The sequence below is a fragment of the Schistocerca nitens genome, unplaced genomic scaffold (assembly GCF_023898315.1).
Source record: "Schistocerca nitens isolate TAMUIC-IGC-003100 unplaced genomic scaffold, iqSchNite1.1 HiC_scaffold_376, whole genome shotgun sequence".
Taxonomy (NCBI): Eukaryota; Metazoa; Arthropoda; class Insecta; order Orthoptera; family Acrididae; genus Schistocerca; species Schistocerca nitens.
In genome coordinates this window covers 2,444,271-2,456,891 of record NW_026045910.1, presented here as the reverse complement: position 1 = coordinate 2,456,891, position 12,621 = coordinate 2,444,271, and the positions used below count along the sequence as shown (strand labels likewise).

General features: G+C 36.7%; 1 protein-coding gene across 1 annotated transcript in view; it reads left to right on the top strand.

Annotated features, from left to right (window-relative positions):
- The window catches only part of LOC126229603 (splicing factor 3B subunit 1-like), a 60,674-nt gene that overhangs the window by 30,285 nt on the left and 17,768 nt on the right, over window positions 1-12,621 (top strand). The window contains exons 6-11 of the mRNA XM_049942344.1: window positions 1,058-1,261; window positions 5,994-6,198; window positions 6,414-6,704; window positions 7,198-7,338; window positions 9,764-9,945; window positions 11,553-11,834. Of these exons, the coding sequence (XP_049798301.1) occupies window positions 1,058-1,261; window positions 5,994-6,198; window positions 6,414-6,704; window positions 7,198-7,338; window positions 9,764-9,945; window positions 11,553-11,834 (1,305 nt within the window). The remainder of the gene's footprint in view (window positions 1-1,057; window positions 1,262-5,993; window positions 6,199-6,413; window positions 6,705-7,197; window positions 7,339-9,763; window positions 9,946-11,552; window positions 11,835-12,621) is intronic.

The following is a 12,621-nucleotide window of genomic DNA, read 5'->3' as shown; positions in this document are numbered from 1 at the left end:
TGAATTATAAGAAAATTTGAAGTGACTATGTGGTTCAATGCAAAGTGTGTCTGCTTTCCATCACATGCTGGATATCTATTGAAAAGTTATTTGAAATCAAGAATTTGTTTTTCAACAGTACTTGAATATAAAAAAGAATTTGAAAATAGACACTGCAGTGTCTTTGTTTTATGGCAAATCTTGGCAAGGAATTTTCAGAAAGATTCCAAGACTTTACATAAACAGGGAAGTTCACAGTTCTTCAAATTCCTGTATGGAGTTTCTCCAGTGGCAGAATGGACTAATGTGGCTGCAAGTTGCCCAGTCTTCCAAAGTCTTCATTTCAAATGAAGATAATTGAATTCCAAGAATATATTTCCATGTACGAAACTAGATCCACTGAAGTATTTTGGGGTAAAAATCTTTCACAAAATTACTCATACGCAAAAATTGTCTGTTTACATGCCTATTTTGTTAGCTCCATGTACAAGTGTGATTCAACTTTTTTAAACATGAATTGCTTGAGAAATAAAAATTGTGCAAGGTTAACAGACGCTCACCTTGAAGACACTCTTCGCATAAGTTGTTCCTTGCAAGAACTGGACTGTAAAAATAGGCTCAAGACCGCAAATGTAATTTCCACTATTAATTTCTAACCTGTCTAGCTCATTATTTTTAAGAGTAAAAATTAAAAGCTCATTTGTACCTATAATATGATTTTATATAAATAAACCACACCTTTTTGAAAAACGAAAATTTAGCTACATTTGAATTTTTATATTTTCTCTGGACCACGATAAAATTTTACAAAAGCATCCACAACTCACTAAACTTCACTTGTGTTGTTAGAGGTGATGGCTGAGGGCCTGGGAGGGAGTCAGTGGGGGAAAGCCAAGGGTCCAGGCAGTAAGGATAGTATGTGGTGACCATTCATTCATAGGGAGAGCTGAGTGGTCATAACCACATAATCTGCTTCCCATCAAAGTCTTATCCTACCACAGCATATGTGTCCTAAAATTTTTTCTTAGTCACAAGATGATCCACAGATTTGTAGTGAGAATAAATTTTATGTTTTCAGCTGCGTAAGAAACTTGTCGAGAAGTCAAAAGAGGGCACACTTAAAGCAGTGGCAAATGGAGAGGTAGCAAAAGCAGCAGTGAAACGAAGAGGACGCTGGGATCAGACTGGAGGTGAGGAGGCTGTCCCTGTCAAGAAGAAGCCAACAGCTCCGGTTGTCGCCGCTAGTGCACAGCAGCCGAGCTCAACCTGGGACAAGGAGGATGTAAGCCATTCACATTTTTATACCTGTTCTGCTGGTAAATTTGTCCCCAGTGATCTTGTCATTAACAAGATGATATGTCCTAGTCTTCCTCCCTGCAGCTGAAAATCACTAGTGCTCTTCTCTCGCACAGTAGGAATGTTTGTTGAAACATTATACTAGTTGAATATTTTTACCTCCTGCTATCTATTGACATTTCAACTTAAAAGAGGAGTGAATGTCTTCATATGTTGTTCCATATTGTAATTTATAATTAGTTCATAGTTCGGCACTTAATAATGCCATATATATTACACTGCAGCACAGTCTGCTGATAACATTAACTGTCAAAAGTGGTGTTACAGAAATAAATGCCCATGTTATGCATATGGATCAAGCAGAATCGTCCCTCTAATTTATATTATATTTTCAAGCCTTGGGAAAACTGCCCTCTCTATCACTACCGTATTCCACTCTTCAATTGATAGTTAACAGATATCTTTTCTGAAACAACTTGGTTACTTCAACATGACTTGCATGCTGCATATGAAGCAAAATAGCTGAGCTGCTGTATTATCCTGCAGTGGCTATCCCCCTTGTCAACGGTATCAAGAGCAAGCAAGAAATTCATACCATTCTAGCACAACATATTATTACAATTTTAAATTAGTTTGCAAATGTTACTTTCTTGGGTACTCGAGTGTTTGAAGAGGCTTCAAAATTTTGCACTAATTTTTATATTGTTGAAATCAAACCTCTTGTCTCTGAAGTATTCAGAGTTAAAATGTAATCTGAGAGGCTGTTAAAGGTGACCTGAGCTAATGTAACTGTTGTTCAGATTTTATTGGTTAGGTATAAGTGTTGGGGGTGCTTCCACTATCCCAAGAACATTTGAAATAGCAACATGTCAGTGCTTGGTTTCCAGATCCCCATGCCAGTGTTTGGGTTCCAGATCTCATCTGTTTGGTGCAGACTTGTATAGTAAAGACTTTTGATTAGAGTAGTGTCATCCCTTCTAAGACAGAGGAGAGGCATTTCTCGAATGAAAGGGTGGTCATAGCTGAATACTGTAGTTTTTGAAAACAAGTACAGGTTGGAGAAAGAAGAGGAAAAAGGATAGATGTGAATGCTGGTACTAGTATGTCTTGGGAGAGAAAGTTCTTGGGACAGTATTTTGATATAAAAACATATACTACACATGCATGATTTTCTTTCCTCCTGAAGAATGATAAAGACACAGTATCACTGAAATATGTAAAAGCTGTCTGTTACAGAAAATCACTTCACCAACTCTTTCTGGCCTGTTTCTTCATGGTGAAGCACAGCCATGAACAGCAGTGTTTACTGTCTATGAACAGCTTGACATTCTCTGGGTTGCTCTTCACTGACATCCTTACAGACATAATTCATTCCCATGTCACATAACCCTTATTGGGTTGGCTGAAGGTGTTGGTAGTAGGGCAGGATTTCCGTTATGGCACAGAAGATTTTATCACTCAACTCAAAGAGCTTAGTTGTTGGAATGGCTGTGTCTAGTGCAGTCTAGTCTTGTATATGTGTTAACCCATAAAAGTTCGTCGTCTGAATTTGCTTTTGTCTCCAGTGTTTTTAATCTGTGTTTCAGTATCAGATGAATTGTGGCTGTTGCAGTCATTCTGGTGGCTGTTGCAGTCATTCTGGAAAATAAAAAAAATTAAAATTCTTTTACACAGTCATCCTAGAGTTCTAATTGTTGCATACCACCACAAAAAGTTTGTTTTGTTTTCAGTACTCTTAGTGTGATCCTTTATAACACTGCATTAAGATTTTTAAACTGTTTTACTTCTTGTAATGTAACATTATATTGATGTTATATCTTTTCCATAAGTGGTCAAATGAGTCTTGGAGTCCACTCAGTGTTCTTTTTTGTCTTCACCTTTTCCTCAAGGAGAATATAAAAAACTGTCTAATTGGAGTAGAGAGTATTTCGTTCTATTGAGAGAAATTACGGTAACTTACAGTTGTTCCTGCTGTGCCCCAAGTGATGTGAGCAGTCTCAACTTGCCCTCTGAGCAAGCTCAGGCGCACATTCACACCTCATTCTGTCACGTGCGCACAGCCTTTGTCACTGATATTGCGATACATTTAAGTAACTTAAATATGACAGTTCAGGGAAGGAATCTAGTTATTATTGACTTTTGTGACAGTTATGTGTAAATGGACAAATTGCATGTATTTGAAAGGCAGACTGTTACAGTATATGTACTTCCTACCTGACCCTCCCCACCACGGATTATCTTCCAGTTTTGAAATCCTACAAACAGCTTTCTGGGGAGGCCAACCACAGCATAGAAACACAGAGTATAACAGTAAGAAACACTCAACATTAAAATTATCGTAAAAATTATAACAATTAAAGAAGTCAAGAATGGTGAGCTGTTTCCAAAATCCTCATAGCTCTATGAAGGTGCTTTGTTAACAACTACTGGTTTCATGACAGCAGAGACACATCTTCAGGGTTATCTGCCAAGAATACAAACACTGTGTGGAATTTTTTGAAACAGTAGAAATTCAGACTGTAGATAGTGTTGCGTTCAACAAAAAAAACAATAACAGGTACTCACAATGGCTATATGTTCATAATGTAAATGGACAGTTATGGAGTCCCAGCATTCGGGAAGTTATCCACATTAAGAGTCGAACCACATTGGCGGATTGTCATAATAAAATTGAGTACACCAGAAAGATGCTTGTCAAAATGTACAAAGCATAACTGCTGAATGAGAGAGGCAGAGAAGAAAAAGTTAGGAAAAACAAATAGTGAGTGAGACACTAATGTGCACAGGGATAAAACATGTAAGAAGTAACTAACATCTAGGGAAATTACTATAAGTACACAGAAAGTGTAATCCAAAAAATAGTACTCTAGAATGGGACTGAAATATTGAGAATGGAAATAAACGGGAAATAGCTTAAAAGAGAACATACCATAGGGTATATTACAGGATTTGATAAGACACCAGCTGTATAGAACTGAAGTAAGTAAAACATAAAATCGTGTGTGATTCTCGTACTTCCACCGTATTGCTATTAGGCCTATGGGGTGTAAGCAGCTTGTGGAAGCTAACAATACCACAGTGCCAAAGAGGATGTTATGATTTTCTCATTGTAACTGTTCATGTGTTTATTTTTTCCTTTTTGGAACAGTGGCCTTCCACCTCCCAGGATATTGCGAGCGTTAATGGGCTGCTTACACATCAGCCTGTTAGCTGTGCAGCAGAATTATGTACATCACACATGATTTTTTAAGTTTTGGTTACATCTTGTTATGTAGCTGGCATCTACTGAATTCTGTAATATATTGTACATGATGTTTTCAGGTTTTTTCCATTCACAGTGTTTCAGTTCCCTATTATAGTGTTATTTTTTAATGATGTTTCCCATGTATTTATAGTAATCTTCCTAGATGTTAGTTTTTATCCCAGTGACATTAGCGTCCCATTCATTATTTGCTTCTCCCCAGTTTTTGCTAGGCCTGGCACATTCAGCAGTCGTGCATTGTACATTTTGACAAGCATCTTTCTGGTGTACTCAATTTTATTATGACAACCCACCAATGTCATTTGACTCTTTTAACTTGGATAACTTCCTGATTCCTGGGACTCCATAATTGCCCATCTCCGTTATAAAAATGTAGCCATTGTAATTGGTATTGTTTAGACTTGAATGCCAACACTATCTCTTGTTCTGCATTTCTACAGTTTCAAATAACTTTCACAAAGTGACTTTTATTCTTGACAGATAAACCTGTAGAAGCGTCTATACAGACGTGAAACTGGTAGCTGCAAATAAAGTACCTTTGTACAACTACGCTGATTTTGGAGACACCTCGTTACTCTTGACTTCTTTGTTATAACATTTATGATAATTTGAATGATTGTTGAATGTTGAGTGTTTATTATTATTTACGATCTCCAAAATTACTTTCAGGCACACATTTCATGAGTCATCAAAATAACATTGTGAAACTTCTTCGGAGTTTTTGACACACATGTGTAGCCTAGTAAGTAATTTAAAATTGTTTAGTACTCTTGTTTCCTGTTGTGTCAGATATTGTATCTTTGGAAATGCAATTAGAAGTGACTGATTTACAAAACTACTCTCTATGAAGACAAGTATTACAACAGCACAGAATTGTTATAATGGCACGATGATGTACATATCAAAGAGTTTTTCAAGCTACCCCACTTTCTGCAGTGCAGCCCAACAAGGCACTCTGCATCTTGTGGAAGTATTTCATCACTCATGATAAAAAATAAATGTCACAGTCTGCAAATTTAATCAGATGTTAATATTTCTACCTGGGTTGAATTTTTCTTGTAGAATTGTCCTCTTAACTGCATTTGTTTAATCAACGTTAACTGACTAGCCAGTATTGTGTGCAAAGCATTGACTGCCAATGCACAAGCTGTTTTCAGCCTCTGTTCACAGGCATCCAGTTGCCCATGCATAGGCACTTGAACTGGATCAACCTGACTCAAGGCGTTTTCTCATGCAGATCTGGTTTTTAACCTTCAAGCTTAGAAATAGCACGATGTCTTTTGGCCTCAATGTTGTTAAGTATGATACAAATGTCATGTTCTGTATTTCCATGGAAAGTGTATAGTTTATGCTTCTGTGTGTCTTCATATTGTAAGAGTATCATGTAGACTTATGTTTACAAAGTAGAAATATTATGTACAGTTAACTTTAGTAATGTTTCATTTTTCCTGGAAAGGCCACCCCAGCTTCAACAAGATGGGACGAGACTCCTGGTCATGCAAAGGGTAGTGAAACCCCAGGAGCAACGCCTGGGCAGAGTACACGAATGTGGGACGCAACACCGGGACATGCGACACCCGGCCGGGAAACACCACAGCATGACAAGGGAATCTCGAGCTCACGGCGCAACCGGTGGGATGAGACTCCAAAGACAGAAAGAGGTACATCGTACATTTCTTTTTATTCCAAAGTAGTTTTTGTCATGTGTCTTCTCCGCCTTAAATGTTTAAAAGTTCATTTAAAACATTTACTCATTTGGTAAAGTGGTCATTGAAATATATACAAATTTTCTGTTTTCACACTTCTCGTATTTATGAACTAGCAAAATTCTTTTTGCTGTAGCTAAAACATAACATTGTATAACTATCTATTGCAGAAACACCTGGACACGGTAGTGGGTGGGCAGAAACACCTCGCACTGATCGGACTGCCGGTGACCCCATCCAGGAGACCCCGACACCGTCTGCTAGCAAGAGGCGCAGCCGTTGGGATGAGACACCATCCAGCCAGATGACACCTGGTGCAATGACCCCACAGACTCCCGGCACGCCACACACACCACATGGTACTCCACACGGCACACCTGGGGCCACGCCATCACTGATGACTCCGTCCGGTGTTACACCAACTGGTCAGAAGGCCATGGCGATGGCCACCCCTACTCCAGGTTTGTGATGTTCAGATAGAAGTAATCTGGCATTCGAGGAATGATTTCTGTAAGAAACTTACAGGAGGTTTTATAGTTGTTACTGTTTGATGGTACAGCTTAATTAATGATTCTCCATCACAGTGTTGAATATTTGAACTTCTGTCTCAAAACATAGAAGTTGGCTGTTGGTTACAGCTTGTTACACATTCTACTTTATCAGAGCACTTCAAGGAGTTATACCAGTTTAGTTCATTCTATAGCTTTGCTCCAATCTTATTTCATGTTTTCTTCAGTTTTCTGTTCATGTAGTGCTGATCATCTCTGTGTTCTCCAAAGTTATGTCAGTTTATTTATTGACACTTCAACATTACTGAGTAAAATTTTAATGTTTTTTTTTTTCCTTTTCTTTTTTTTCTGTTGTATTCAGTGTGGTATATTGATTACCTTTTAATGAACATCTGTTACATTTTGAATTGGGTTATTTCTTCTAGATGTTCTTTCATTTTTACAGGGCACTTGGCGACGATGACTCCTGAACAGTTACAGGCATACCGCTGGGAACGAGAGATTGATGAAAGAAACAGACCGCTCTCTGATGATGAATTGGATGCAATGTTCCCACCAGGCTACAAAGTGTTGCAGCCTCCAGCAGGTCAGTGCACAAATATTTACAGTGAAATATTTCTGGGGTTGGGAGTTACACATAATCTTAAGACTATGAAATACACAGATACATTAAACAATGGAAAATCCAGGGTGGAACATAACAATATTTACAGATAATACACAGATATAGATGTACCAATAATGTTCTGTTTCCTTCCTTATTCTGGTGCCAAAAATGAGGCTCCTCAATGATCTGTTAGTATTTCAGACAGACTAAACAATAATCATATCTATGTAGCAGGTGAAAATCCAGTATGAACTGTGTGTATCAGGATAGGTGCCCCCTCACTGACAGGCAGACAGATAACGAAGAGAGATAGCAGTTTGCATGCACATGTAATCATATTTACGCAATTATAAGAGGAGCATTTTTCACAAAATTGTCAGAAAATATGGGATTGTCTTATATTCACAGATTAAACTAGTGCTGCTGAGGTCAACATTTTACATTGTTAAAAAGATTGATATAGGGGTTGTTTACATTTACAGATGAGGCTTTGACTATTGAGGTCAAGTGCAGATTTAATATGAAGAATTCAGAAGATTAGGTCAGGCAAACGATACTTGCTCTCGAACATGCTCAAGATTTCTCAATACACTGAAGTGCTCAATGCAGAGTCGAGATTGCTCAAGTTATTGCATGTCATTTGATTCGTGCAGTGCTAGTGCAATGGATACTAAAGGAGCTATGAACTAGCCACAACTACAATGTATTACATCTATTATTTTGCTTAAAATTTGACAATTTTATGATACACAACCACATAGCACTAAATTCTATTGTGCTATAAACTTGTATTTGAATAGGTTTGCAATAAAAGTTCTCATACATGTATGGAGACCGTAACAAACATTTATGGTGCGTTTAAGTGGAGGTAATACTGAAAGGTGAAAATGTTCTTCAGTAAACATTACTTGATTCTGAACACACGCCAATATTTTATTTGGTTATAAAAGACTGTAATTATTTACCAAGTGGGTTGCAAATGAGGAATTCGGTCATTGTTCATGTATTAGAATACCGGCTAAAAACATTACCACTTTTAATCAGCTTCAGGACAAGCTGGTGGCATTAATACAAAGCAAGAAAGAAAATTAACCCAGAGTTAAATGTCTAAAAAATAAAATAAATCATATTAAGTTGACCTTAATGATTATCATGAGAATGAGTTACAGTGGCAAGACCCCATGTAGGTAGTGCTAACAATGTCACTAGATCCGGGATGAATGAAAGCTTGAGAATCAGACTGAATCACGATTGTTGTCTTTTATTCATGTATTAATGGTGTTTTTTACATGTGACGTCACACTGCGGAATATTTAATTCTGTGTTTCACAGTTGCTCAAACACAGCACTACAGAAGGGCTGGATGGGGGACAATGATAGCAGCCATGCGGGGCGGGAGTGATGAGTGGGTGGCAGCAAATTTTGTCGTGCTGCCAACCAAGAGAATCTACACCACGTTCTTTGGATTTTTATGAGTGTTCCCATGTTTTAACTACAGTTTGATTGAATCCATTTGAATTGACTTTAAAACCAGTCTAATACAGTTCTGCAGGAGACAGTAAGAGTCTAGACGGGCCAGTTGCATACGTAATGTGTTTCCGTGAGCAGTGTATTTGATTCTCTTCATTAGATATGACTGGAACGAAAGAGGGTGTGTTAGCTGATGTTTCTCTGCAGCCAGTGAGAGAGCGGCAGGCAGGCAATATGTTTGAAGCAAGAAATATTGTAACATTCTCATGTCAGTATGAAAGTGAAATCCAATATGTATTCGGCAAAAAACAGCTGTGTTCTGAGGTGCTACTGTAACCTCGGAAATTGCCACATATTGGAGGGAACAGCCAAATATTGGTGACAACAAAGATATAAATTTAACAGTTGTGCTATTAGGATGACTGTGATGATTAAAAATGGTGATACCCCAGACATCAGACTTGTAGTTAGTAAGCAAAAAAGGTAGTGAATATAATAATTAATGTAAATCATTTCTTTATGTTTATTTCCCCATGTATTATCAAAGTGTAGGCAGTTAATAAATGGCCCAAGTTTAGAACAGGTATAATGCTAATGTAAATTGCAAGTCAAAGTAGTTCAGAGTTTCCACAATTAATTTAAGGCACCATTGATGTGCTTTAGTGGGTTTGTTCATTTAGAAAGTCCTTGGATAAAATACTGGCATATCAGACATTGTGTATGTTCTTTGTAGAATGTAGAAATTGATCCAACACTCATAACAGTAATTAAAATGGTAATTAATGCTGTTTTAGGTTGATGGGCAGCCTTAATTTTATTTTCAACATTTTTTATTTTATATTTTGATATTGTAAGTATGTTAAATTAATTTCCTTTATATTTTAAACCAGTCTCACATGTCAGTTTCAGATAATACTGTCTCTTTGTATCACAGGGTATATTCCAATACGCACCCCGGCCCGTAAGTTGACAGCAACACCAACACCTATAGCTGGCACACCGGCTGGTTTCTTTATCCAGACAGAGGATAAGACTGCAAAATATATGGACAACCAACCTAAAGGAAATCTGCCCTTCATGAAACCAGAAGATGCACAATATTTTGACAAGCTGCTGGTAATTTGGAATTTCTTAAAAATATATTGCAAATATTGGTTTCATTTGTTACATGTCTTGATTCCTCCAGTAAATTAGTCTATTCTTTGGTTTTAAAACCTTCCATTTGGCTACTAATTGAGAAGTAGATAATTTTTATTTATTTAATTGTAGTTTCATGTGACTGGCAATTTTCTTATAGATCATAGTACCCTTGTTAAGAATGTGAAAAGTTTTAAAAATAATTTATAATTTGAATCCAGCTACCATTAACTAATGTTATCAAATGAAAAGCAATTAATAGTAATGATCATTCCAAAATAAAATACTTCCTCTAGAGTAATAGGTGCTAGTGTGTTATTAATAGCCCTTTTCAGTAATCTAGGTAACAGTATTCCTCCTTGCTAGTGGTCCAACTAGTAAAACAACTGAACTTTCACTTATTGCATTTTACATTCATTAGGTCTGGAATTTATTACATTCAAGCATAGTTCGTCTTTTTGATGAAACCCCTTTCTCATCTCACAAATAACTGCTAGTTAACCCTCCAGCCATGGGTGATGCAGATGTGTATTAAAAGGCCTGTGATAATCACAGCAGACTTAATTTCCACTATGTTAGCACATTGGAAGTCACAGTTTTCCCTTCAAATATTTTCCTGCTGCTCTGGAACATCGAATGTTGGTAGTTTTCTGTCTGAAACTGCAGGAGTCGTATTTTACATGTTATCCGGACTCACTCACACATATACCTTCTCATTGCAGCTGTATCTTATTTGTATTGTTGAGCATTTGTCTGGAACCTTTTTTAAGATAAACAACACTCAGAATATGTACAAGTAAGTTTATCTTGCTTCATAGCATTGAATGCAGTTTTTCACATTTCCTTCATTATTTACATTGTCTGTTAAAATTCAAGTCTAAAGTAAATTTTTGGTTTTCTTGTTACATTACAATATTTCTGTCCTTACAACCATTTAAATTAACAAATAAAAATGCACCATGGTTTTGTACAGAAAAATCAGAAAATTGCCTACAGTTAGAGGGTTAATTTGTGTTAAAGCAGTGTGCTTTCATCACCTCTTTTCAAACATTGATTTGGGGCTTTCCACTTTGTATGCTTATAATTTGTAGTCATTTTACTGTCTTTGACACTCCCTCATATTTGTAACAATTACATTGTGTTCAGAATTAAATTTAGCACAAAAGATATTTGCAGTAGACCTTATTTCCTCCTTCAGTTGCTCATCTAATTTATTATGGTGTCCCATCTCCTCCCATAGCATATGAAGAGCGGGCCTGCTTCTATATCCTGGTTCTAGTCATATTTGTTTGTTCACAATGTAACGTCTCAGACTGATTGCTGTCTGGCCAGAGCTGGAGTCTACCACCTCTCTACATATAACATACATCTTTACACGCGTTAGAAATGACTGAACATTCATCTGTTCTGTACTCATTTTCCCCATCTAAATTTTATCATACCAAACTAAACATTAATTACCCAATCTTGAATACTTTATTTTTTCGTGATGTGTGTTAATTGTAACTTGTAAGATTTATTTATAGAGAGGTCATCACTATTGGTTAGGAATGTTGGCTTCATACATTTGCTCATATGATTCACAGGTGGAAGTTGATGAGGAGACTCTAAGCCCTGAGGAGCAGAAGGAGAGAAAGATAATGAAGTTACTTCTGAAAATCAAAAATGGAACACCCCCTATGCGTAAAGCGGCTCTTCGCCAGATAACAGACAAAGCAAGAGAATTTGGTGCTGGTCCATTGTTTAACCAAATACTTCCTCTGTTGATGTCGCCTACACTTGAAGACCAGGAAAGACATTTGCTTGTGAAAGTTATTGACAGAATTCTTTACAAGTTAGATGATCTTGTGAGACCGTATGTGCACAAGGTATGTAACACATTTTATTGAGTGTGCAGTTTTACAATTCGTCATCAGCTCTGCTAAATGTCTCTCTCTAATACATTATTGCTGAAGGAAATGACAAATAAAAAAAAACTGAAATAATACAACAAAGAGAGCTGGTGACTCAGTAGCTCAAGAGTCAGACTACAAATACAAGATTTAGGGATTAAGTCCTCTGTCTGTTCAAGGAATTTGTTTTGTCACTTATCATTTCTTTCATTTTTCTGGAAACAAATAGTTACAAGCAGTAACAGACATATCTGACTAATTTCATGCCTTAAGTGTTTTTTAACAACCCGTAGTTTTTATTGATCTTCCTCACCCACAAAATGGTTTAGTGAAATACAAACAGTGGAGAGTCCAGATTGGAATATCAACAATATTATGAAAAGTATGGGCTGCTACTCACTGTAAAGATGAAATGTTGAGTTGCAGAGAGGCACAAGAAAAGACTGTTACACATTACCTTTTGGCCAAAGCCTTTTTTATAGTGTTGTTGTTAGTGAATAACAATTAAGAGTAAATTGGGTCATTGCAAATAATGAAAAGGTGTGCATTTGTCATTTAACAATGTATGTACAAAACAAAAGAAGTCACACTTGATCAGTTCACAAATAAGAGTAATTTCTGTAATTTTTATTCACTGTTACAATAACTAAATAAAAAAAAGTAAAGATATAAAAGCAGGAGTTAATCAAAATTTATTTTTGTATAATTTTTTGGTCGAATGGGATAGCCTTTCTGTTTTCAGTGACCTTGTTTCATTCTGAAT